At 41.7% G+C, this 25,507-nt stretch overlaps 1 protein-coding gene across 1 annotated transcript; it reads right to left on the bottom strand.

The window, feature by feature from the left end:
• Positions 1-17,624: 17,624 nt before the first annotated feature.
• Positions 17,625-25,020, bottom strand: LOC119252305 (HLA class II histocompatibility antigen, DQ beta 2 chain-like). Its single transcript, XM_037519482.2, is given in 7 exon segments — positions 17,625-17,937; positions 18,557-18,580; positions 19,033-19,143; positions 19,644-19,925; positions 23,086-23,232; positions 23,235-23,354; positions 24,853-25,020. Coding segments are annotated over 7 exon segments (795 nt in total). The 5' UTR covers positions 24,950-25,020; the 3' UTR covers positions 17,625-17,923.
• Between the last annotated feature and the right edge of the window lie 487 nt (positions 25,021-25,507).

The raw sequence follows: 25,507 nt of genomic DNA on the forward strand, positions 1-25,507 counted from the left end.
CACAATTCTTGATTCTATCGCAGAAGGGTGGCTCACTCCCCTAGATTGGCAAACTTTAGTAAAGTCTGCCCTTGACGGCGGAGATCATTTACTTTGGAGAACTGAATTTCAGGATCTCTGTAGGGACCTGGCTCGAGAAAATAAACGGGCTGGAAACCCATGGACTTTTGAAATGCTCACAGGCTCTGGGGATTTTGCTACGTCGGAAGCTCAACTTGTGACTGATCCCGGCCTTTTTGCTCAAATCTCTTCTGCAGCCACCAGAGCATGGTGCAAACTTCCTGCCAAAAACAATACTGGAATCCCACTGATTAAAATAAGACAGGGTACTGGGGAGTCCGTCTCTGATTTTGTTGACCGTCTACAGATTGCAGCAGAGCGCTCCCTAGGCTCCACCGCTGCCACTGCTGACCTGGTGAAGCAGTTGGCCTTTGAAAATGCCACTCTGGCTTGCCAAGCGGCTATCAGGCCCATTAAAAGACAGACCTCGGATGTTTCTGATTACATCCGCATTTGTGCAGACATTGACCCTTCATATCAACAGGGTTTGGCCATGCGGCAGCATTTAGCGGTCAGACTGTGGCTAATTATATTAAATTGATACCGGAATTGTCAGGCCTAGTCTCCCAGCCAGGAACTGATTCCAGGCTGCAGGGCAGCGCTGAGCCCCAGCTGCTAGACCCCCCACGGGTTGGTGTCTCACGAAGCTGCAGCAGGAACTTCGCAGACGCTCAGGCAAACGAGAAGCGCAGGTTTGTTTAGAAGAAAAAAAGTTTATTGAGGAGAAAAGGAGCAGAAGTAAAGTGGGACTCCCAGGCCAGGGAACCAGGACTGGGAGGGGCAAGGAAGCCAAAGTGAAGTCATGTCTCAGGGAATATATACTTTCTTTCCCTGATTATTCTAAAGCTCCACCAGTCTCTTTGTGATTGGTCAGTTTTCAGCTGTCTCACTTAATTTGCTACTGAGTGGGGGATCTTCACATTCCTTATCTAACAGGTCTGTCTTTCCCCATTTGTTACATCCCCCATTTGTTACACCTTTATCTTTATGGCCTAGTCTTCCGGGAGAGCATCTCCACACCTTATCTTTATCACCTGAAGAAAACCAGGACCATCCTTAACAAGATTATCTGTGGTGCTAGGATGTTTGTTTTTCCCAGTAGAATTGGTTACATTTCCTTGGTTGTCCTTATCTCTGAAGCCTCCCTAAATTCTTCAGAGGTCCCCTCCTGCACTGTCCCTAAAACTGCCTAATAACCCTAGCTTGCCCTGTTTCAAAATCAAAAGCAGAACTCTCACGGGATTGTTATAAGTGTGGCAAACCTGGCCATTTTTCAAAGGCTTGTCCTTTGAACCCCGCACAAGCCCAGCAAAAGGTCCCTGGGCTGTGCCCCCGCTGTAAGCGCGGCAAACACTGGGCACGAGACTGTAGGTCAAAGACAGACGCTCAGGGACAATTCCCGTCCCAGTCGGGAAACGAGAAGAGGGGCCAGCCCCAGGCCCCGAAACAACCTCTTGGGGCAATCCCCTTTGTTCCAGCGACACCCACAAATCCTTTTCAAAACTCCGCAGAGCAACACCAGGAAGTGCAGGATTGGACCTCTGTGCCACCTCCAATACAATATTGACCCCTGACATGGGGCCCCAGGTCTTAAGGACAGGGGTTCATGGCCCTCTACCACAGGGTATGTTTGGCCTTATCATCGGCAGAGGCAGTGTGGCTTTACACGGTCTTAAGATTTTCCCGGGTGTTGTTGATAATGACTTTAAAGGTGAAATGGGAGTTATCGCTGAGTCAAAAAATGTTCTTTCTATCGCAAAAGGTCAAAACATTGCTCAGCTAGTGCTGTTCCCCTTGGTGCCCACAGATCATGTCAGCCTCTCCCCCTTTAGAGGGAATAAAAATTTCGGCTCCTCAGACGCTTTTTGGGTTCAGCCCATTACTACTAACAAACCCTCACTTACTCTTATGTTAGATAATAAGCCTTTTACAGGAATAATTTACACAGGAGCAGATGTCACCATCATTAGGCAGGAAGACTGGCCATCTACCTGGCCAACTGTTGCCACCATAACCAACCTTCGGGGTATAGGCCAAAGTCGTAACCCTTGCCAAAGTTCAAAATATCTTTCTTGGAAGGATCCAGAGGGCAATTCTGGTCTTATAAAGCCTTTTGTTCTTCCACACTTACCGGTCAACTTGTGGGGAAGGGACTTGCTTTCTCAGTTGGGGATGGTTATGTGCAGCCCTAATGACATTGTCACTGCCCAAATGCTCAATCAAGGTTTTGTCCCGGGACATGGATTAGGGAAAACGGGCCAAGGTATTCGACAGCCCCTCCCTGCCACTGGACAACAAGACAGGAAGGGACTAGGTTATTTTTAGTGGGGGCCACAGACAAGCCTGCACCCCTTAGACATGCCGATCCCATTGTTTGGAAGTCGGAAGACCCTGTCTGGGTTGATCAGTGGCCCCTTTCTTATGAAAAGTTACTTGCAGCCCGCCGGTTAGTGCAGGAACAAGTGGCGGCGGGTCATGTCGTGCCCAGTTCTTCTCCCTGGAATACACCTATTTTTGTTATTAAAAAACAATCAGGGGCATGGCGACTCCTCCAAGACTTAAGAGCTATCAATGCAACCATGGTTCGCATGGGGGCCCTTCAACCAGGCCTCCCTTCCCCGGTTGCCATCCCAAAGGGTTTCTACAGGGCGGTGATCGACCTCAAAGATTGTTTCTTCACCATCCCTCTCCATCCTGAGGACCAAAAAAGGTTTGCATTTAGTCTTCCTTCAATTAATTTCAGAGAACCATTGCAAAGGTTCCATTGGACAATTTTGCCCCAGGGCATGGCTAACAGCCCTACTCTATGTGAAAAGTTTGTGGCACAGGCTCTTCAGCCTATTCGTGATTCTTGGACCCAAATGTACATAGTCCATTACATGGACGACATCCTTGTGGCTGGTGCTGATGGCCAGTCAGTTCTGCAATGCATAACCCAATTGCAGGATCATTTGACAGCTGCAGGACCACAAATCTCTCCTCATAAGGTCCAGCTTCAGGACCCGTATACCTATCTAGGCTTCCAACTTTCCGGGCCCACAATTACTGTTCGCAAGGCGGTTATCCGCAAAGATCACCTTAAGACTCTTAATGATTTTCAGAAATTTTTGGGTGACATCAATTGGCTGCGGCCATATCTAAAACTTACTACGGGTGACCTCAAGCCCTTATTTGATGTTTTACAAGGAAATTCTGACCCAAAATCCTGTAGGGCCCTCACCCCTGCAGCACATCGGGCATTACAATTTGTGGAACAGGTCATAGTTGATCATTTTGTCTCAAGCTTTGATTATTCTCAGCCTTTCGTGTTGCTGATATTCAACACTACCTTTTCGCCCACTGGACTTTTTTGTCAAGACAACCCAATTCTCTGGGTTCATCTACCTTCCTCCCCTAAAAAGGTTCTCCTTCCATATTTTGATGCCGTGGCAGATCTCATCATTCAAGGTAGAGAGAGCAGCCGCAGGTGCTTTGGGAGGGAGCCCTCCTCGATTGTTCAGCCATACTCCCGTGCTCAGGTGAATTGGCTTTTACAAAACTCAGACTCCTGGCTCATCGCATGCGCTTCCTTTTCAGGCGAAATTGACAATCATTACCCTCCCAATAAGCTCCTGCAATTTTGCAGGTTGCATGATTTCATATTTCCCCGCCTAGTTCATAATGAACCCCTCAGTGATGCGCTACTCATCTTCACTGATGGATCTTCTACAGGCCAGGCTGCTTATGTCTGTGAGGGTAAGGTCACACGCCTGAGCACCCCCTTCTCTTCTGCCCAGTTGGTGGAATTGCAAGCCATTATCACGGTCTTGTCCACTTTTCCAGATAAATTACTTAATATTTACACTGACAGCGCCTATTTGGCGAACTCTATTCCCCTCCTTGAAACGGTTTCCTATATCAAACCAGTTTCTTCAGCTGCACAACTGTTCTTGACCTGCCAACAACTTATTCAAAAAAGGTCGGTTCCTTTTTTTCTGGGCCATATCCGCGCTCACTCGGGCCTGCCTGGTCCCCTGTCAAAAGGAAACCTGTTGGCAGATGAAGCCACACGGACGGTGGCTACAGTCCTGACTTGTAATGTTCAGCAAGCCCAGGCTGCTCATGAGCTTCATCATCTCAACTCTCGCTCATTACGGCTTTTATTTAAAATTACTCGTGACCAAGCCAGACAAATTGTAAAAGCCTGCTCCACCTGCGCGACAGGCCTTCCTGTGCCCCATCTTGGTGTTAATCCCAGGGGCCTCGTCCCCAATGCCCTCTGGCAGATGGATGTAACCCATAATTTTCAATTCGGTAGTTTTAAGTATATTCACGTTACTGTGGATACCTTTAGTGGGTTTCTCCTTGCCACCCTTCAAACAGGTGAAACCTCTAGACATGTTATTGCACACCTGCTCCACTGTTTCTCCATTTTGGGGATCCCAAAACGTATTAAAACTGATAATGGCCCATGCTACACTGCAAAGGCCTTCAAAAATTTTTGCTCTACCCTGTCCATTCACCACACCACGGGCATCCCTTATAATCCTCAAGGACAAGGCATAGTTGAGCGTGCCCATCTTTCGTTAAAAACCACCATCCAAAAGATTTTACATGGTTCCTGGTACCCCTCTAAAGGTAACCCCCGCAACACGCTAAACCATGCTCTGTTCATCCTCAATTTCTTAAGGCTTGACGCTCAGGCGAAAAGTGCGGCCGATCGTTTCTGGCATACGGAAACGCAAAATCAATCAGCAATGGTAAAATGGAAGGACCCTTTGGACAATGCTTGGTACGGCCCTGACCCAGTTCTGATCTGGGGAAGGGGATCTGTATGTGTCTTCTCACAGACTCATGATGCAGCCCGATGGTTGCCTGACCGGCTTGTCAGACAAATTGATCACAAGCACCAACCCAGGGACACTCAATCTCCCTGAGGTATCTTTTACTTTTGATTTGTTACAGTATGGTGACCGCTTCCTGGCTCATCCTCTGTGCTGAGGTGCTACTTTTCTCCTCGGCCTTCGCCGGCTTCGGAGACACAGGCCAACTAATGTCCTTGACCGAAGCACTACAGGAGAAATGCTGTTTCTACACCAACAAATAAGGAATCATCCGCAATAAAATCCAACAGTTACAGATGACCTGGAAAGAAGACGCCAGGAACTAGCTGAAAATCCACTCTGGACTGGTCTCAATGGACTCTTACCCTACCTTCTTCCCCTCATGGGTCGCCTATTAACCCTTTTGATATTGATTGTCATGGGTCCTTGCATTTTTAACAAAATAATCACCTTTGTAAGACAACAGATTCAGGCCCTTCAGGCAAAACCCATTCAGGTACATTACCATAAGTTGGAGATGCGAGATAAGGGAGGCTCTTACTCAGACTTATGATCAGTCTGAAGAACTAAGACCCCCTTCCCCTGTGCGATGGACTGGTCAGCCAATGACGGGTAAGATCAGGGGCAGACTCAAAATGGCTCGAGGTGCTTAATCGCCACACGTCTGTGACTCCTGACAACCTAAGACAGGCGCAGTCCCCGAGGGGTTCTGTCTTTTCGCTCTCTCATTAGAAATAATAGAAAAGGGGGGCCTCCCCGGTGGCGCAGCGGTTGAGCGCTGGGTTGCGAAGCTGCCCACGGCCTCTGCAGCGCCGGTTCGATCCCTGGCTGCTCCCCGGCCACTGGAGGAGGGTCCCACATGGCGCGCAGATCTCTCCTGCCGCCCGCTGCTCCCCTCAGCAGTGTACTTTGGTCCTTCTGCCTGCTCTGCTCCCTGCTCTGGCTCTGGTGAATTCTCTCACCCTCCCGTGCTTCTGACTGTACCCAATGCATGTATAAACAAAAAACAAACAAACAAATAAATAAATAAATAAATAAATAAATACATGCCTCTATTAAAAAAAAAAAGAAATAATAGAAAGGAGGATCTGTCGGGGCCTAGACCTGGGGCCCAGACCTGAACATCCGGGTTCTTGCCTGAAGCAGGTACTGAATGTTAGCTCCAGTGAAGGTTTCAAGTTTCCTATTGTGACGACTGAACCCTTCCCCCTGCTTGCTCCTTGTGGCTTGTTTGCATTGGTGGTCTCTCCTTGTTCTAGATAACGAGAGACCTCCCCCTCTGAACCCTATATAACCTTGTACACATTCCTGAATAAATGAGACTGGCGATGATCCTGGCTTTGTCTCCACTCCTCACCGTACCCTTGTCCCATACCAAGCCCCTGCTTCCTCCCCCGGGTACCGCGTTGATCTGCCTGGCTGGCCCAGACATACTACTAAAGATAATTTTAAAAAAGAATAAAATAAGGAAAACCTCAAGTAGCAAAGTGGGCAGACAAAAATATAACAAATATAAGTGATACCTCAAGAGACCATGACATCACAAGAGGAAAACAACTCTCCTGAATCCAAACACAAAAAGATAAATTATATGATTATATCTCCTTATCAGAGAGTTCATAGCTGCTATTATAAAAACTCAGCAAGTCAAGACAAAATAATACAAGAGAATTCAGAGCAGCAAATTAAAGAAATACAAGAGCTCGGAAAGGTTAATTAAGGAAATAAAAAATTTCAAAAAAAAGGGCCTCCCCTTGATACCAGAATCGTCAGGCCTAGTCTCCCAGCCAGGAACTGATTCCAGGCTGCAGGGCAGTGCTAAGCCCCAGCTGCTAGACCCCCCACGGGTTGGTGTCTCACGAAGCTGCAGCAGGAACTTCGCAGACGCTCAGGCAAGCAAGCAAGTGAAAAGAGGCAGTTTGTTTAGAAAAAGTTTATTGAGAAGAAAAAGAACAGAGATAAAGTGGGACTCCCAGGCCAGGAAACCAGGCCTGGGAGGGGCAAGGAAGCCAAAGTGGAATTGTGTCTCAGGGAATATATACCTTCTTTTCCCTCATTATTCTAAAACTCCACCAGTCTCTGGTCTCACTTAATTTGCTACTGAGTGGGGATCTTTACTTTCCTTATCTAACAGCTTTTTCTTTCCCCATTTGTTGCATCTTTAAATTTATGGCCCAGTCTTCTGAATGGGCATCCCTGCATTGAAGTTAAACAGCTGCCCTTCTAATGTGTCCATAAATTAAACCACTCTCCATTTCTCCAATCTCCGCCTCCCTTTACCACCTGAAGGAAACCAGGACTAGCATTAACAATGTTGTCCTTGGTCTTGGGATGTTTGTTTTTCCTAGTGGAATGGGTTCCTTTCGTTTGGTTGTCCTTATCTCTGAAGCCTCCCTAAATTCTTCAGAGGTCCCCTCCTGCACTGTCCCTAAAACTACCTAATAACCCTAGCTTGCCCTGTCTCACCCTGGTGGCACAGGCAGTTGAGCACAGCGCTGTGAAGCTGTATGCAGTCTCTGCAGGGCCAGTTCAATCGTCCCACATGGTGCAGCAGACCTCTCCTGCCTCGCCCGCTGCTACCCTCAGCAGTGTATTTCGTCAGTCTACCTGTTCTGTTCCCCACTCTGTCTCTGGTGAATCCTCCCACCCTCCCGTGAATCTGGTTTGTGCCCAGGTTCTTGAATGAATGAATGAATAAATAAATAAATAAATAAATCTGAAAAAAAATTTTCAAAAAAATAAGATAATGAGCTGAGAAATAAAATCACTGAACAGAAGGTATAAATTGAAGCTTTAAATTAAAAAATAAGAAAAATTCAAAAGGCATATAACTGAACAATTAGATCAAGAACTCTAGAGAAAGCTGCGGAAGTGAAATAGGTCAAATGAGTAAGTGACCTCAAAGATAACAATGCACTAACAACCCATAAAGAGAAATAATGAAGTATTAAAAAAAAAAATGAAAAGGTAGTTCAAGATCTGATACCAATAAGAAAGCAAAAATTAAGTGAAAAGAGCATTTTTTCATATGCCTAATGACCATTGATATACCTTCTTTGGAGAGCTGCCTATTTTTCTTTTCTGCCATTTTTTATTAGATTATTTGTTTACTTTTTGTTTAGCTGTGTGATTTCTTTATAAATGTTGGATATCAGTCCCTTGTTGAATACATGCTATTAAAATATTTTCTCCTATTCAGTAGAGTGTCTTTTTGTTTTAGTGACAGTTTCTCTGGCAGTTTTTAAATTCATTATAATACCAATTACGTATATTCTCATTTTTCCTTGCTGATAGAGATGAATTCATAAAGACATCTCTGAAGGCCATGTCATGTCATGGAGTGTTTTACCTATGCTTTCTCTTATGTATTTTATGGTTTCAGGTCTTACATTCAGATCTTACATATATATATTATATATTATATCATTCTTCATATTTGTACAATGTATGATTTACCTGTGAAATTCCCACCACTAGTTCACCTGCACACCATCACCGTAGTCCCTTGTGCTCTTCCCACCCTGTCCCAATCCTTCTTCCTCTTCCTCCCCTATATAATGTCTCTGATACATAGTTACCTGTTGATTTTGATTTTTACTTTATTATAGTTCCTTTATTTCCTGATCTCTTATTTGGTTCCTCTACATTCCTCCTATAAGTGAAACCAAATGATAGATTTCTTCTTCTTTCTGGCTTATTTCACTGCGCATAATCCCTTCCAGCTCCATCCATGTTGCTGCAAATGGCATGAGTTTATCCTTTTTTATTGCTGAGTAATATTCAATTGTATATATACACCACATCTTCTTGGTCCAGTCATCTTTTGGGGGCATTTGTGTTGTTTCCAAGGCTTACCAATTGTAAATAGTGCTGCCTTGAACACAAGGGTGCAGGTGTCCTTCTGAATTAATGTTTTTGTGTCTTTTGGGGCAGATACTTAGGAGTAGAATTGCTGGATCACATGGTAACTCCATTTTTAGTTGACTGAGGAAACTCAACACAGCTCTCCATAGTGGTTGGACCAGTTTGTATACCCACCAGCAAAGTAGGAAAGTTCCTTTTTCACCACATCCTCACCCACATTTGTTGTTGCTAGTTTTTTGTTTTTTAATATGTGCCATTCTCACTGTTATAAAGTGGAATCTCATTGTGATTTTGATTTGCATTCCGCTGATTACAAGTAATGTTGAACATTTTTTCATATGCCTATTGTCCATTTGCATTTCTTCCTAGGAGAAGTGTCTTTTTAGTTTTGATGCCCATTTTTGGACTGGGTTGTTTACTTTGTTTTTGTTAGAGTCTTGTTAGCTCTTTGTAGATCTTCATGATCAGTCCCTTATCATTAGTATTGTGTGCAAAAATTTCTTGCAATCAGTGGGGTATCTTGTTGTTTTGGTTAATGTCTCTTTTGCTGTGCAGAAGCTCTTTAATTTGATGTAATCCCAACTGTTTATCTTTTCCTTCACTTTCTTTGCTTTAGGTGATGTGTCTTTAAAGATGTTACTGAGATGTATGTCATGTAGTGTTTTATCTATATTTCCTTCTATATATTTTATGGTTTCAGGTCTTATGTTTAATTATTTAATCCATTTTTAAGTTGGCTTTTGTGTATGGTGTAAGGCAGTAGTCTAGCTTCATTCTTTTGCATATAGCAGTCCAGTATTTCCAATTCCATTTATTAAACAAACTGTCTTAGTTTCATCGTATATTCTTTGCTCTTTTGTCAAAGATTAGTTGTCCATAAGTTTGTGGGTTTATTTCTTGATTTTCTATTAGATTCCATTGGTCTTTGCATCTTTTTTTGCTCCAGTACCATGCAGTTTTAATTAATATGGCTTTGTAGTATAGTTTGAAGTCTGGGTATGTGATGCCTTCATTCCCCTTCTTTTTAGTCAGGAAACTTTGGCTATTCAAGGTTTTTTGTGGCTCCATATGAATTTCATCAATATTTTTTCTATTTCTTTGAAGAAAGTCATTGGAATTTTTATCGGAGTAGCATTGAATCTGTAAATTGCTTTTGATAGGATGGCCATTTCGATAATATTAATTCTTGTAATCTATGAGCAAGGGAGGTCTTTCCATTTCTTTGTCTTCTATTTCTTTTAACAATGTTTTATAATTTTCTTGGTATGGCCCTTCACCTCTTTTGTTAGGTTTGTTCCCAATTATTTGATTTTTTTTTTAGTTTCAGTTATAAAAGTGATGGTTTTCTTGATTGATTGTTTGCATATAGGAAGGCTACCAATTTTTGCATGTTGATTTTATATCCTGTTACTTTACTAAACTAGTTGATTATTTTAATTAGCTTTTCTGTGGATTTTGGGGGGTTCTGTATGTATATTATCATATCATCTGCAAATAGTGATAGTTTTACTTCTTCTTTCCCTATTTGGATTCCTTGTGTGTCTTACTGCTCTGGCTAAGACTTCCAGTATTATATTGAAAAGCAGTGGTGAGAGTAGACATCCTGTCTTCTCTGAAATCTTAAGGCAAAGGCTTTCAGCTTTTCACCACTGAGAATGATATTGGCTATGGGTTTGTTGTATACGCTTTTATTATGTTAAGGTATGTCCCTTCTATCCTGAGAGTTTTGAGGGCCTTTATTATAAATGGATGTAGAACTTTTATTGAATGCTTTCTCATCATCTATTGATAGGATCACATGGTTTTTATTTTTGTTGATGTGTTGATGTGTTGGATTACGTTAATTGATTTTCAGATATTGAACCATCCTTGGGTCCCTGGAATGGTCATGGTTAATTATTTTTTTTGATGCATTGTTGGATTTTTTTGGATAGGATTTTGTTAAGGATTTTTGCATCAATGTTCATTAGAGAGATTGGTCTGTAGTTTTCTTTCATTGTGTTGTCCTTGCTTGGTTTTGGTATTAGAATAATTTTGGCTTCATAGAATGTATTTAGTAGTATCCCTTCCTTCTCAATTTTTCAAAATAGTTTGTATAGGGTAGGCACTAGTTCGATTCTGAACATTTTGTAGAATTCATTTGTGAATTCATCTGGTCTTGAGCTTTTGTTTGGGGGGAGGGTTTTGATTACTGTTCCAATTTCTTTGCTTGTAATTGGTCTGTTCGGGTGTTCTATTTCTTCTTTATCTAGCTTTGGATGGTTGTAAAGTTATAGGAATTTGTTCATCTCTTCTAGATTGTTGAACTTGTTTGCATACAACTGTTCATAGTAATCTCCTATTATTCTTTTGATTTCTGCTGTCTCTGTGGTAATTTCTCCCCTTTCATTTATGATCCTATTTATTTGTGCTTTCTCTCATTTTTTTCTTTGTGAGCGTGGCTGGAGGTTTGTCTATTTTGTAATGTTTTCAAAGAGCCAACGTTTGGTTTCCTTGATCTTTGGCATTGTTTTCTTAACTTCTATTTAATTTATTTACACTTTAATTTTTATTATTTCTTTTTTCTGGTGGCCTTGGGTTGTTTTTTATTGTTGTTGTCTTTTTTCCAGTTCTTTAAGGTGGGAGATTGGGTTAAAAACTTTGAGTTTTTTCTTGTTTCTTGATGTTGAGCCTATATTGCTATATTATATTCAAGTCTTAATGGTTATTTTGAGTTCATTTTTGTGTATAGTTTGAGGTTGTTTTTTAGTTTCTGTCTTTTGCATATGGCTGTTTAGTTTTTTCAACACCACTTATGGAATAGACTTTCATTTCTCCAGCGTATATTCTTTGCTCCTTTGTCATAAATTAACTGTCTATATAGGTATGGTTTTGTTTCTGGGCTCTCAATTCTATTACACTGGTTTGTGTTTCTGTTTTTGTTCCAGTTCCATACTATTGTGATTACTATAGCTTTGTAGTATCATTTGAAGTCTGGTAGTGTGATATTACCAGTCTTCCTCTCTTTTTTTCATGAATTCTTTGACTATTTGGCAACTTTATAATTCCATATGAATTTATTAATTTTTCGTTCTATTTCTTTGAAGAATGCCATTGAAATTTTGATAGAGATTTCATTGAATCTGTATATTGCTTTGGATAACATGACCATTTTGACAAAGTTAATTCTTCCAATCCATGACCAGGAATATCTTTATATTTCTTTGTGTCTTCTATTTATTTTAACAATGCCTTGTAGTTTTCATTGTCTAAGTTCCCCACTTCCACAGAAATGCACATCAAAACCATAATAAGATACCATAAGATACCATTTTACTCCTGTGATAATGGCCCATATCAAAACAACTAGGAAAAGTAAGTATTGAGAGCATGTGGAGATAAAGGAAACCTTATATATAGGCTGGTCCAGCCCCTATTGAAAACAGTTTGGAAATTTTCAAAATATTGAAAATGGACTGACCATATGATCCAGCAATTCCTCTCTTACACACACATACAATGGAATACTACTCAGCAATTAAAATAAACTATTGACATTTGGAGCTAGACGGGTTTATATTAAGTGAATTAAATCAGAAGGAGAAAGACACACACCAGATGATGTCACTTGTATGTAGAATATAAACAAATCCAAGTGTCAGATAAAGCCAAAACAATAACAAACCATAGAACTCTGAACAGTATAACTGAGGCTACCAGAAATAGAAGAGGGTTGGGAGGCTTGAGAACAAACTGGAAAAGGTGCTCAATGGACTATGAAGGAAGACTCTAAGTATGTTGGTTGTGAGTGGTGTGGTAAGAAACACCTGAAAGGGGAAGACCTATACCTCTAAAACACAATCCAAGTTATAAATCAATGTTACTTCAATTAAAAAGTAATAAAAGAAAATAAACATTCCTTTACCCCCCCCCCACACACACAAAAGAAAGCCAACATTAGAGTGATGGGTACCTCAGAAGGGAAAGAAAGAGAAGAATAGAGAGTATACTCAAAGAAACAGTAGAGGAAAACTTCTCACACAAGGGGAAGGAATTAAATATATTGATCCATGGAGCTAAAAAAAAATCTAGTCACCTAAATGCAACATGACCTACACCAAGACACACATTTCACACAGTAATGAAAGCAGCTAAAGTTCAAAGAAAGAAAGAATATTGAAGAACATCTGGGGAATGGGTGATGGGGAGATTAGGTCATCCATATAGGTAGTTCCATTTGGATTGCATCACACTTCTCAGCAAAAACTCTAGAGACAAGGAGAGACTGGAAAGATGTATTCAAAATATTCCAAGATAAAAACTGTCAACCAAAAGTGCTACAGTGCTGTAAAACAGTATTAACTAATAAATAAAATATTTTGAAAAAATATTTTGAGAATAACCTGAAAGTTCTAAAGGAAAGTTATTTTCTGTTAATAAATATATACCTATTCAAAATCATGATGAGGCATGAAGAATGAATAAAAATACCATTAGGTATTAAGAGATATAAAATTTACCTACTACACATAGTTTTATTGGCAGGTAATTAAGAGGTCACTGAAAAGAGATTCTACAATAGTTTCCTGACTACAATCTAAAATGCTTAACAACTAACTCACAGTTATAATGAGATAGTCCTTTTCAAGTTTTAGAATTACACTATGAGGAAAAACCAAAATGATTATCATTACATAATGTCAATATTTTCAGTTTTGACAATATAAAAAATGTAGAGGAGATTCCTCCATTTGGCAGGTAGAATTATAAAGCAGAGGGAAAAGTAAAAAAGTAGCAGGAGGACTAATATGACTACATATGACTAATGTGATTGCATATATGATTTATCTTCAAGAATGGGGATTAAAAAACATTGCCTATCCTTAAGGGGAAAAAAACAATTAAATATCAAACAAACAAACAAATAAATAAATAGATAGATAAATAAATAAATAAATAGATAAATAGATAAATTTCCCCTGGTGTCTTCTTCCTATTTCTTCAAGACTGTCACTCCCTCTTGGTTTCTCTGGTAAATTACAATAATAACCAATAGGTTATATAAGATGACTCATGAATTAAAGCAATATTTTAGGACTAGACTGCCATATAGTCACAACAATTCTCAACCTAATCCTCAGGTAGCTCTGAAGCTGTGAGATCCCTTCAGAGTTGGTCCAATTAGTGCAGGATTCAGGACCTTTATACTTCCACAATGAGCAGTTACTGGAGGTAAGTTTCTCTTGAAAGTGGGGTAGAAATGGATGAGGCAGTTTGCATTATGAAGGCAATTCTCAAGGAGGATTGACAGCTTAGGGTTTTAGCTAGCAACACTCCCTATAATTGAGGAAAGGAATCCTTCAGTCCCAAAAGGAAGAGTCTAGGGGTAACAGCACACATCCCTTTAGAAGCACTGTTCTAGATACTGGGAATATATTTTCAGGTGGAAGCAAACAAATAAATATTCTAAAAAATGTGTTTTTTCTTAACTTTCACTAACTCAGTTGATGCACCCTTTAACTCCTGCACACTTTTCCTTTACTTAACATTCCAAAATAGTCATTAAGATTTTAATTTACAGTAAAAATTAAATCTCAGTGACTTAACTCAAAAAAGATTATTCAATTCCATAATCATTTAAGGGTCTCAGATTATAGTATCCAACATCTGAATACTATTGCTTCAACAACAGGCTCCATATGTGTGGTAGCAGAGAGAGACAACACAGACAGAGCTTATACCCACATTTAAGTTCCATTAGCCGCTACTTGTCATGTGACCCTAACCAAACCACAAAGAAGGCTGAGGAATGTATAGAAGCTTATGGAATACTATGGTGAGTGCCACTGTCACTGAAAGACATACTGACTAATATGATTGCATATATGTCAAATGTTCCCAATTGATAGACTGGTCTCCAGTATACCCATACACTGTTCTCGAGGAAGGTGTCTAAGAGAAAGGCCCCCCGGTGGCGCAGTGGTTGAGCGCTGGGTTGCAAAGCTGCCCACAGCCTCTGCGGCACGGGTTCGATTCCTGGCCACTGGGCGACGGTCCCACATGGTGCGCAGACCTCTCCTGCCGCCCAGCTGCTCCCCTCAGCAGTGTATTTCATCAGTCTACCTGTTCTGCTCCCAGCTCTGGTTCTGGTGAATTCGCTCACCCTCCCGCGCTTCTGACTGTACCCAGTGCTTGTATAAATAAATAAATAAATCTTTAAAAAAAAAAAAGAGTCTTAGAGAAAGACTTAGTTCTTTTTGTTAGCATTTGTTTATAAAGTATGTACTTGTTATTTTAATTAAATTACCTATTAATGGTTCTGTAACCAATAAAATTGGGATGTAAAAATAATTTTTTTAATAAAACTATTACTGACCCTTTTGTTAAGGAGGAATGTTCTAGCACGGGGTGGATATGACAAAGTTGAACTATAAGTGTATCGTAGAATATACTTGATACTTGCCACTGTAAAAGGGCTTATATTTCAACAGGAAAAAAAACTCAATGTCTCCCTAAATTCTGAGCCTGGTAAAATCTCCAGCCCTTTTTCTTGCCTTTACAGAATCAAAAGCAAAGAATTATATATAGAAACAAAAGACACCCAGCACAAGCCCTCCCCAATTTCCTAAGAGTGTCACTCTTTCTTGGCTCCTATGGTGAATGACAATGCCAATCCTGAGCAGCACAAAACCTGTGACCACTCAGCATAATACTATGACCATGGACAGTAGAATCCTGGGTGCCAGTATTTGTTCACATATTCATCATGTTCACTTGTCATTGACTGCATTACAAACTGGGTACAGGAGATGAAAATCTGAAGGGAGCTCCATTTTGACCTTATCTAAGAGAGAAAAGGAACTTCCCTTGACTACTCAGGCCCAGTGTCTGGGTAATGATGCAAGGAGGAGAGAATGCCTACTCCTCAGGAGCACATCTTCCCAAGACCTCAATGATAAACTCTAGACATATGTCTTAATGATAAACCCCAGAGATGAAGACCAACTTTCAGTGTTGGACCCATATCAAAGAAGCCACATTGTATAATGACTCCTTTAATGACTAGGAAGAGAATGTTATCAGGAGCCAATGGTCATGTTCCTTGCAGACAACGGGAGCTCTATCTTCTGCAAAGTCCAGTTCATCTGGCAGGTATACTTATCTCCATGCTGTGAAGTCATTTCCAGCAGCACAAAGATCTGAAAACTATAGTCCCTGTTCCCAAGGAGGATGGGCACATGTTTTGTGAGGTGTGTATGTCACTCAGGCTGGGCCAATCAAAATCTTTCCTAAAGCAGTTAAAATGTTTGTAGACACTTTAAAAATATGTAACAGAGTCATACACAGACTCACACTCAGAGCAGCACACACAAGGTTGAGGTGGTAAGAAAGAGAGATGCAGAAAACAGAGAGATAAAAAGAGAGGCAGAAAAAATAGCAATAAAAGTGGAGAGAGAGAATGAAAAGGGAGAGAGATAGAGAGAGGTGAAAGGGATTGAGAAACAAAGATACAGAAAAGATACACTGAAAGAAATATTTCATGGACAAAGAAAAACAGAGAAATAAAAGTATATAACAGAGACAACAGGAAAAGAATAGATGAAATCTTATCAAATACAATAGTCACCCCTTATCTGCAGTTTGCCCTCCACAGATTCAGCTACCTACAGTCAACCACAATCCAAAAATATTATTTTTTAGTCCAAAAATATTAAATGGAAATTTCTTCAATAAACATGCACAAGTTTTAAATTTCACACTTTATTTAACTCTTCCTTAATTTGAGGGAGATAGGTTATCCATTCTTTTCCACAGCTTCTGGTTTGCTTCTTTCTCCCACAATGAGTGGGAAAATCAATAGAATCTAGAAAAGTACTGGCCTCAACTCCAATCCCTAATCTCAAAGGAATGCTTTTGAGAAAGACCACTTTCACATAATTTTTGTTACAGTGTATTGTCATAATTGTTCTATTTCATTATTAGCTATTGTGGTTGATCTCTTATTATACCTAATTTATAAATTAAACTACATCACAGGTATGATATGTATAGGAAAACACATCCTATAGAGGGTTCAATACTATCCACAGTCTCAGACATCCACTGAAGGTCTTGGTATGTATTCCCCACGGATAAGAGTGACTACTGTATCTAGATTTGGTCACTTCTGAAATTAACTTGACCCCAGGCTTCCTTATAACATGAACAAAGTAAATTTGAATTGGATTTATCTCTTTGAAACCAAAAACACCTTCTAAACCAAAAACCAAAAATAAAAATTGACCTCTATCAATGTGACTTAGCAGAATATATTTAAAACATCAGTGACCATGGGCCACTATATGTGATCCAAAAAATTCTATCATGCTTACCTACACAATACTCACAAACTGGAAAAGAAGGCAGTAATCCTTAGATTATCACATTAAACATCAATAGTAAAGAGCCATGAAAGACATGATGTTGAATTGATTTTCTATCTTTCTATCTCTTTTGCCCACCCTGACTTGGCACCTCGAGATGTTTCTAGTCTCCTTTCAAGGAATCACTTCTCCTTCTGGTCCCAGGTTGTCTGATAACCTCAAAACACATACCTATCAGGGCCTCCCCTGGTGGCGCAGGCGGTTGAGTGCCATGCTGTGAAGCTGTGAAGCTGTCCGCAGCCTCTGCAATACCAGTTCAATCCCTGCCAGCCGCGACAAACCTCTCCTGTCGCACCCGCTGCTCCCCTCTGCAGTGCTCCCCTTCATCAGTCTGCCTGTTCTGTTCCCCACTCTGTCTCTGGTGAATCCTCTCACCCTCCCATGAATCTGGCCTGGCCCCGGTTCTTGTATAAATAAATAAATCTTTAAAAAAAAATGTACCTTTCATCCTGCAGTAGTTTCCTACCTTTGCTCATTAAAAGAGGCTCAGGACAGAGATAGGACATAGAAATGTTTAATTATGATAAAAGCTCTAGTTAAACAAATCATTTCAATGTGCTTTTCTTGAACACTTGGGGGTGGGAATAATGGAAACATAAAAACTGCTTAAGCCCAAGTAGATGCTGAGTAGATGTAGGAAACACACAGGCCGAGGCTCCAAGGTCATCACTGTAGGACTCTAACCTCAAAGAGATACAAGATGAAAGAGGAAACTGGAAATCCTGGGCACGGAATGGCAGGCATTACAGAAGAATGAAGTATCTCAAGGTATCGTCAGTGCAGGAGCCCTGTGTGAGAGAGAGTGGTCAGCACAGGCACCCTAAGGGACACGTGCTCTCCCCTTGCTTTGGAGGCCCTCAGCATCAAACAGAGAAATCTGAGGTTCAGGTGTGTGGTCATCAACTCCCCTAACATCTATGTAGAGGTGAATTCAGGTAAACAGGACACAGCACTCCACTTCCACTTAGAGGTATGGGAGGTGGAGGAGCATACATTCTGAGGGAGATAATGAATTCAATCCTTTTAGAAAATTTTATGATAACTCACCATTCTAGCCTCTTTCAGTCACTTGTAAGTACACCAGGCAGTAGCCACCAATATGTCCCACAAAATGAACACAAGCATATATTGTAAGCTTTAGGATTGTCAACCTTGAAATTCTAACACCTGAGATATGACCCAGCCTCTAAGCTTCACAGAAAGATGTCACTAAAGTCATAATCTGGTTCTGGAGAACAAACTCAGGGGCTTCCTAAAAAATTAGGCAAATTTCTCTAATTCTTAATCTCATAGCAGAGAAGAACCCAAGAAACAAGACTTTTGTGTCCAGGCACACTCACCTCACCCCTAATGAATCACACACCCCTGATGTTCCACACCCCTAATGAATCAGAGCAGAAATATTACCTGTTGGCAGAGTCCCACGGGGTCCTACAAAAGGAAGTAATACAAAGAAAGATCTCATTACACAAATATCCAGTCTCTCACTCACCCCAAAGGGAATAAGATAGGCAACCTCCCTACCCATCAACTACAAGGCCTTATCAGCCTTAAGTTAAAAATGCCCCCAAATGAATAAAAATTACAGAAGACAGAATGGGAGCCAGTGCTCTGACCCTCATAAAGAAGGAAGCTTTCAGAAAGGAATTAATGAGACAATGGTGAACTGGAAGGAAGTCCTAGAACCCACTCCACCTGTTAACTGTTACCCCTGTGATAGGGATAATTTCAACCACTAAAATCAGATTCCAATATTGTTCCTAGGTTGTTCCATCTCCTTCCCAACACTAGCCAAGCCTCCATCCTTTTAGGGTCAGGAGTAAAAAGCTGCATGTTGAGGCAGAGACACAGCTTACTTTCCCCATTACCCCAAAGCACCTTACCTTTCTGGCTCCGGTGACGGATGAAGAAGCCCAGCCCGAGAAAGATCAGCCCCAGCACGAAGCCCCCAAGGCCACTCAGCATCTTGCTTTTGGAAGATTCAGACTGTGCCCCTGGGGATCAGAGCCTGAATATCAGTGTTTTTTACCCACCACACAGTGTCCCTGATGAAGGACCTGAAGTCCAGTATGAAGTACAGCAGGTAGAGGGGCCACAGGACCTGATTCTCCATTCTGACTGACCCTGGGAGACAGAAAGACCACCAATAGATCCTTGGAAACAGTAGGTAGCTGAAAAAGAGAGAAAGTGGATTCCTGCTCCTCAGAGTCACATCTATAACTTTAGATCCTGTGATTCCAGTCACCAGTCATAATAGTCCTTCAGAGCTGGCAGGGCTTGGTCCTGCGGCCAGGGTTTATGGAGTGACCACCCTGGTATCCAGAAGGACAATGAGATCAGGATTTTTCTGATGACCCTGCCATGGGATAGAACCTCCTGTGATTTCAAGTTCACTAGTAATGCTGGGAAGAAGGAATAGGAAGGGGTGGGCCCAAGGAAGCTCTGCCCTATGACTGGTGGGGCTCACAGTGAAAGGAAATAAATTTCCCCTTACTCCACTCCACGGTGATGGGGCTCTGGAGGCTGGGATGCTCCACATGACAGGTGTAGACATCTCCATGCTGGGGGGTCATTTCCAGCATCACAATGATCTGGAAGGTCCAGTCCCCATTCCTAATAAGGGAGGTGGACACAACACCGGCTGTCTCCTCCTGGTCATTCCGGAACCACCGAACTTTGATCTGGCCAGGGTAGAAATCTGTCACCGAGCAGACCAGCAGATTATGGTGGTTTAGAGCCTCTGTCCTGGATGGGGAGATGGTCACTGTCGGTGCCACTGAAGGGAGTAACAGACAAGAGAAGACATAGTGAGGTGTGAGAACACACAACAAATGTCTCCATGAATAAGAGCCCTTCCTTGGTACCAGCGTGGAATGAACCCTGGATTCCAAGTCTTGGATTAGAAAGATCAGCTGGGTCACTTTATTCACTTGAATAAAAACATTAGTGTAATTTTCAGAATCTCAAGAAATAATAGTAACTCATCTAGAGGAATTATTCTGTTGATAATAACTGGTCAAAGCACTTTTTTAAATTATAAATTGCTACAAAAAACAAGTCACTATTCATAAAATTAAAAAATAATAAACCTGACTTTTTGGCGGCCATATCTATTGAAGGCAATGTCAGGATCAGTTCTTACTAAGATAATGATAGTATCTCACTCCAAGGTAGTGACTCACACTAAGATAATGACTTCATTTACTCTTAGTCCCAATCTTCCCACAGTAGAAAAAAATTCATAGCTTTGACTCTCCTGTTGGCCATGAGACCATCAACCTTGTCAGGCCACATAAATAATAACATGGACTGAAAATTAAAATAGTATCGACATTTTATGCCCCACAAAGCAGTACAATGGCTTTCACATCCTTTCTATAAAACAATGTTTTTCAAACAGATGACTGGATCAAAAAGTGGTATATATACACAATGGAATACTACTCAGCAATCAAAAGAGATAAACCCATGCTATTTGCAACAACATGAATGGAGCTTGAAGGGATTATGCTCTGTGAAATAAGTGGGAAAGAAAAAGAAAAATATCAGATAGTTTCATTTATAGGAGGAATACAGGGAAACTGAACAAAGTGTCAAATAAAAAGACAAAACTAGCAGGCAAAATATAGATCCAAGACATATAGCAGGGGAGGGAAGAGCATAGGGGACTATAGTGATGGTTCATGGGTGATATGGTGGTAGGAAATTTATGGGGAGTACACTTGAGAGGAGAAATCAAATACTGTACAAAAATGAACAACGATGTATGAAAATTTTAAAAATTAATAAAACAATGTTTTTCAAAAAAACTAGTTTCTATAATACTCAGGCTATAATCCTAAATCTTGAGATCAAGATCCTATAAACAAAGTGTCAATTTTCAGTCTAACTTTAACTCACATACCATTTTATGGTGAACTCCCACAAAAATTTATATTACTAAATATAGAAATTTCTATCTTAACATCATATGCTACCTATATTTTATTCATTTATTGATTCATTTAGTCACTCATTCAATAAATATAAATTTGATAAGCACTGGGAATCCAAGGATAAACAACAAACCATAGTACCTGTCTTTAACATAACTTATAATCTAGAAACAGACAAATAAATGAATATTTGAAAAGTTTGTAATTTTTGAAAGAAAAGGAAGGAAAACTTGAACACAAGGTTTGTTGAGTTTGTCTAAGAAATTTAAACTTCATGTTTTTCCATGCCTCATTCCTTTATCTTCTCAGGTAGCAAGTCATGGTGAAATATAACACACCTGTCCCTACCTATTTTACACACCTGACCCTTTACTTTCCAGCCATTTTATTGCATCTTCTTTACTCCCATAGTGTGAAACTGCACTAAATACTTCAGTTGTGCTTTATTTATCTGGCAATAATTATGATCTCTCATTGTCTTTTTTTACTAATTTCCTTTTAATATTCAAGTAAGTTTAGTTACTATTTGCCCACCTTACTCCATCCCTTTGTTCATCCTTGTTTTGAAATTAGACATTATCATCAATATATGTTATCAGCAGAAAATATTCTGAGATTCTAGCAAAGGTTGGCCTGGGTTAATGAGAATGTGGCATGAATTTATAACTGGGACTTGCTGAGGTAATCAGGCAGTCTCAGCACCCAAATGAAATGGCACTTGTGAGCCATATTCTGGAGAGAATCATAGGTTCAATTTGGATTTAAACAATTTGAACTCTTGTTCAAATTCCCCTTCCTGGAATCTGACTGGAATCATGGTCAGCTAGAGAGACACATAAAATCTGCTCATCTTAAACATACTGGAATAAAGTTTGAGGATAAAAAGTCATGAGAAAAATGCTAGGTAAAAATTATAATTACTTGCTGTCATGAGAATGTGGGTAGGAGAAGCAAGAGAGCATAAAGTAAGCCAAAAGTTATAAGAAAATGAACAGATAACTCTTCAGTCAAACTAGGGATTAATCAGTGAATTTTCCACTCCTTGCAGGTATCATTTTATTCCACCATAGTAAATAGTCAAGGATAGACTCACAGGGCCTCCCTGGTAGGCTAGGGGTTAAGTCTCAAAGCTACTACCACAACAGCCCATCTACGTGGCTTGAGTTCCATCCCAGGCCAGGGAGCCACCCACATGGCGCAGCAGACCTCTCCTGTCTTGCCTGCTGCTCCCCTCAGCAGTTTGCTTCGGTTAGTCTGCCTGTTCTGTTCCCCACTCTGTCTCTGGTGAATCCTCTTACTCTCATACCTCTGGCCTGTACCCCGGTTCTAGTAGGAAGGAATGGAGGAGGGAGAAGGGGAGGGAGGGAGAGGGGTAAGGAGGGAGGAAGGGAGGGAGGGTGAGCGGGAGGAGAGAAGGGGAGGAGAGAGAAGGGGAGGGAAGAAGGAAAGGAGGGGCCAGGAAGGGAAGGAGGGAATTACAACGAATAATAACAAAACAAAAGTGAAACCATAACATGTCTTGACACTAATATCTTGCCGCGTGGAGCAGCCTTGGTCCAAGCCCAGCCTGTCAGCTCTGCAGGGGCTCGAGCTCTGAGAGGAGCCTCGCCAGGCTACCCCACAGCAGGACAGGCAGGCAGTAGGATAGAGAGGGCGCTCCTGGCACAGGGCTCTGCACAGGCAAAAGTGAGAGAAGAGAATTCAAACACCGTAAGCCTCAAGGCAGGAGTGCGCGGAAGCAGTGGAATGAACGCCAGAGACTAGCGGAGGGAGGGGGGCCGCGCCCGCAAGCCGCCGCGGTACCGGGGCTGAGGCTGTCAGCTCTGCGGCTCTCTTTGGGTCCCCGCCCTCAGCCACCACTAGCCACACCCCTCCCTGCCCGCTCCCGGGGCTCAGGCGCCTGTCCCGAAGCCGCCCTCACAGCCCTCGCGGTCCGTCTGGCTCCCACACCCCTCCCTGGGGAGGGAGACTGGCCTGGCCGCGGGTGGACCCTGCTCTCACCTAGCCGCTGCAAGGTCGTGCGTAACTCCGACTGGTAGTTGTGTCTGCACACCGTGTCCACCTCGGCCCGCTTCCGCTCCAGGATGTCCTTCTGTCCGTTCCAGTACTTGGCGTCCGGCCGCCCCAGCGCGGTGACGGCGCGGAACTCCCCACGTTGCTGTCGAAGCGCGCGAACTCCTCCTGGTTGTAGATGTAGCTGTCCACACTCCGCACCCGCTGCGTCCCGTTGGTGAAGTAGCACAGGCCCTTGAACTGGGTCACGAAATCCTCTGGGGGTTGGGGGAGGGAGGAATAAGGAAGAGGGTGAATGGATGGGGGCGGGGAAGGGCATGAATACCGCCCGTAGGTCAATCAGGCCTCTACTGGACAACCAAAAGCAACAGTCCCTGTGCCCCTGGGGCCCAGCATTCCGGGTCTCCACCAACTGGGTAGGATAAAACCTGAAACCGGCCACTACCATGGACTCCGGTGGAACCCTGCCCAGCACTCCTGCTCCAAACCCGGGGTCCTCCAGGGGCTCACCCCAAGGCCTGCCTGCCCTGCCTCTGAGAACTTCCAGAATTCCTTTAGAAAAGAATAGAACCTTATCTCTAGGGGCACGCCCCGGACGGAAAACTCCATAAAGTCAACAGCTGGGTTGATTTTACAAGATTTTACAGTGATGGTTGTGCTGAGAAGGATCAGGACCTTCTCACATGAACTTCTGGGAACTTAGAGACAAACAAAATATCTCTATAAGCACAAGTGTTTAAGGGAATGAGGAAAAAAGCTTATAATTTAATATGTCATCTCCTAACAAGCAGGCCTTTCTTCTCATGTTTGGGTTTACTCTGAAGTTTCTGAATAAACTAAATAATTAGTGGAAAGAACTCTCCTGTGTGATAAGGACAAGGCACCTCCTGAGTCTTATTATGGAAAGAGCCTTGGCTTCCTATTTAGATAAATTAGATCCCAATAAAATTATGCCAGTTACCAGCTTGATGGGGTTATTTAACACAGCATCTTTATCATAAATGTAATTGTGTAAAAGGAAGTCACACCTACACATAGGGCTTTTTGGAAGTTTAAGAGAATTTATATAAAGTTACTAATCTTGTGTCTGAAATAAATGGTTTCTCAGTATATATTATTTCCCTTCTTATATTTAGGTGACTCTAGTCTCCTAAATTCAGTCCATCGTCAATACAAATCTCTGCATTCCATTCAAGTCACTCTTTAACCATAAATCAGTGACACTTGAAATTAAGACTCCCTGTTTGTAATTACCCAGTCAGCTTCACTCAAATAAGTTTGCCTACATGGGTCCTCTACTTGGAGAGAGAAATGTAGGCTGCTTTTCCTCAAATACTGAGACTACAGAGACCACTGCTGCCCTGTATTTCCCCAAGCCAGAATCCCATAGTACACCGTACAAAGTCTTGTGGGGCCATGAAATGACAAATCCTGCTGTGTCTTCTTTTGAGAAATTCATATTGTCAAAAATAACTCCTGTGCTCACTTGTCCTGGCACTGCTGATAGATACATTCTTTGTCTTCTCCTCATTATAATGTCCCCAGACTTCAGCCCATAGAGTGGTGATTGTCCTCACCTTTTCATTGGAAAGTGGAAATGAGAATGTAACATAGCTCCCTTTCCCAAAAGGAGGGACTGTGTGTTAAGAGACTATTTTCTGAGACACTAGAACCACACAAACACCCCAGCCAGAGGGTCCCTCAAAACCTGTTTCCCAGAGTGGTGGCTCTAGGGAGCAGCCACCGTGCACTTACGTGGAGACTCTCTGCCCTCAGTCACTGGGCTTCTCAGTACCACCAGCATCACCACCGCAGCTGCTGTCCAAAGGCCTCTGGGGATCTGCAGAGCCATATTTGAGATCAAAGGAAGACGTGATGGTGGTCAATACAGCTCACACCTAATAGAAAATGTACTCATTTCAGATTATAAAAACTTGTGAAAGCTTCCCTGCATGGTAGGATTGGAGCATTTCTAGGAAATGAACCAATCAGCACTAGAGCTGAAGTACTTCATCTGTCTCTAGGCAGGCATTGGTTATGAAGGTTCTCATTCCAATGCCTGGCAGTGTGTCTTCATCAAATTACACTAGATGAACACTTGAGGTGAATATTTTCTCTCAGTTGTAGAAGATATGAATATCGGATGCCTTAGGAGTTTAATAACCAAAAGAGAAAAATGATTCAAGAGCATATATCTTAGTGATATTTACCTAAAACCTGTTGTTCTTGTGCTTGGATTTTTTTGTAGGAGATAATGAGTGAGGATTATATCTTAAAGAGAGAAAAATATGATTACAGAGATATTCCCTTCTATTATCTTAGAAACTGATGAGCCTTAAATTGTGGAAAAAGCAGAGTTACTAGAAGGAAATGGTTTGGACTGCATTTGTAGCACTAATTATCTTTATAA

This window comes from Talpa occidentalis, unplaced genomic scaffold, assembly GCF_014898055.3.
Source record: "Talpa occidentalis isolate TD23 unplaced genomic scaffold, MPIMG_talOcc4v2.1 talOcc4.2, whole genome shotgun sequence".
Classification (NCBI taxonomy): domain Eukaryota; kingdom Metazoa; phylum Chordata; class Mammalia; order Eulipotyphla; family Talpidae; genus Talpa; species Talpa occidentalis.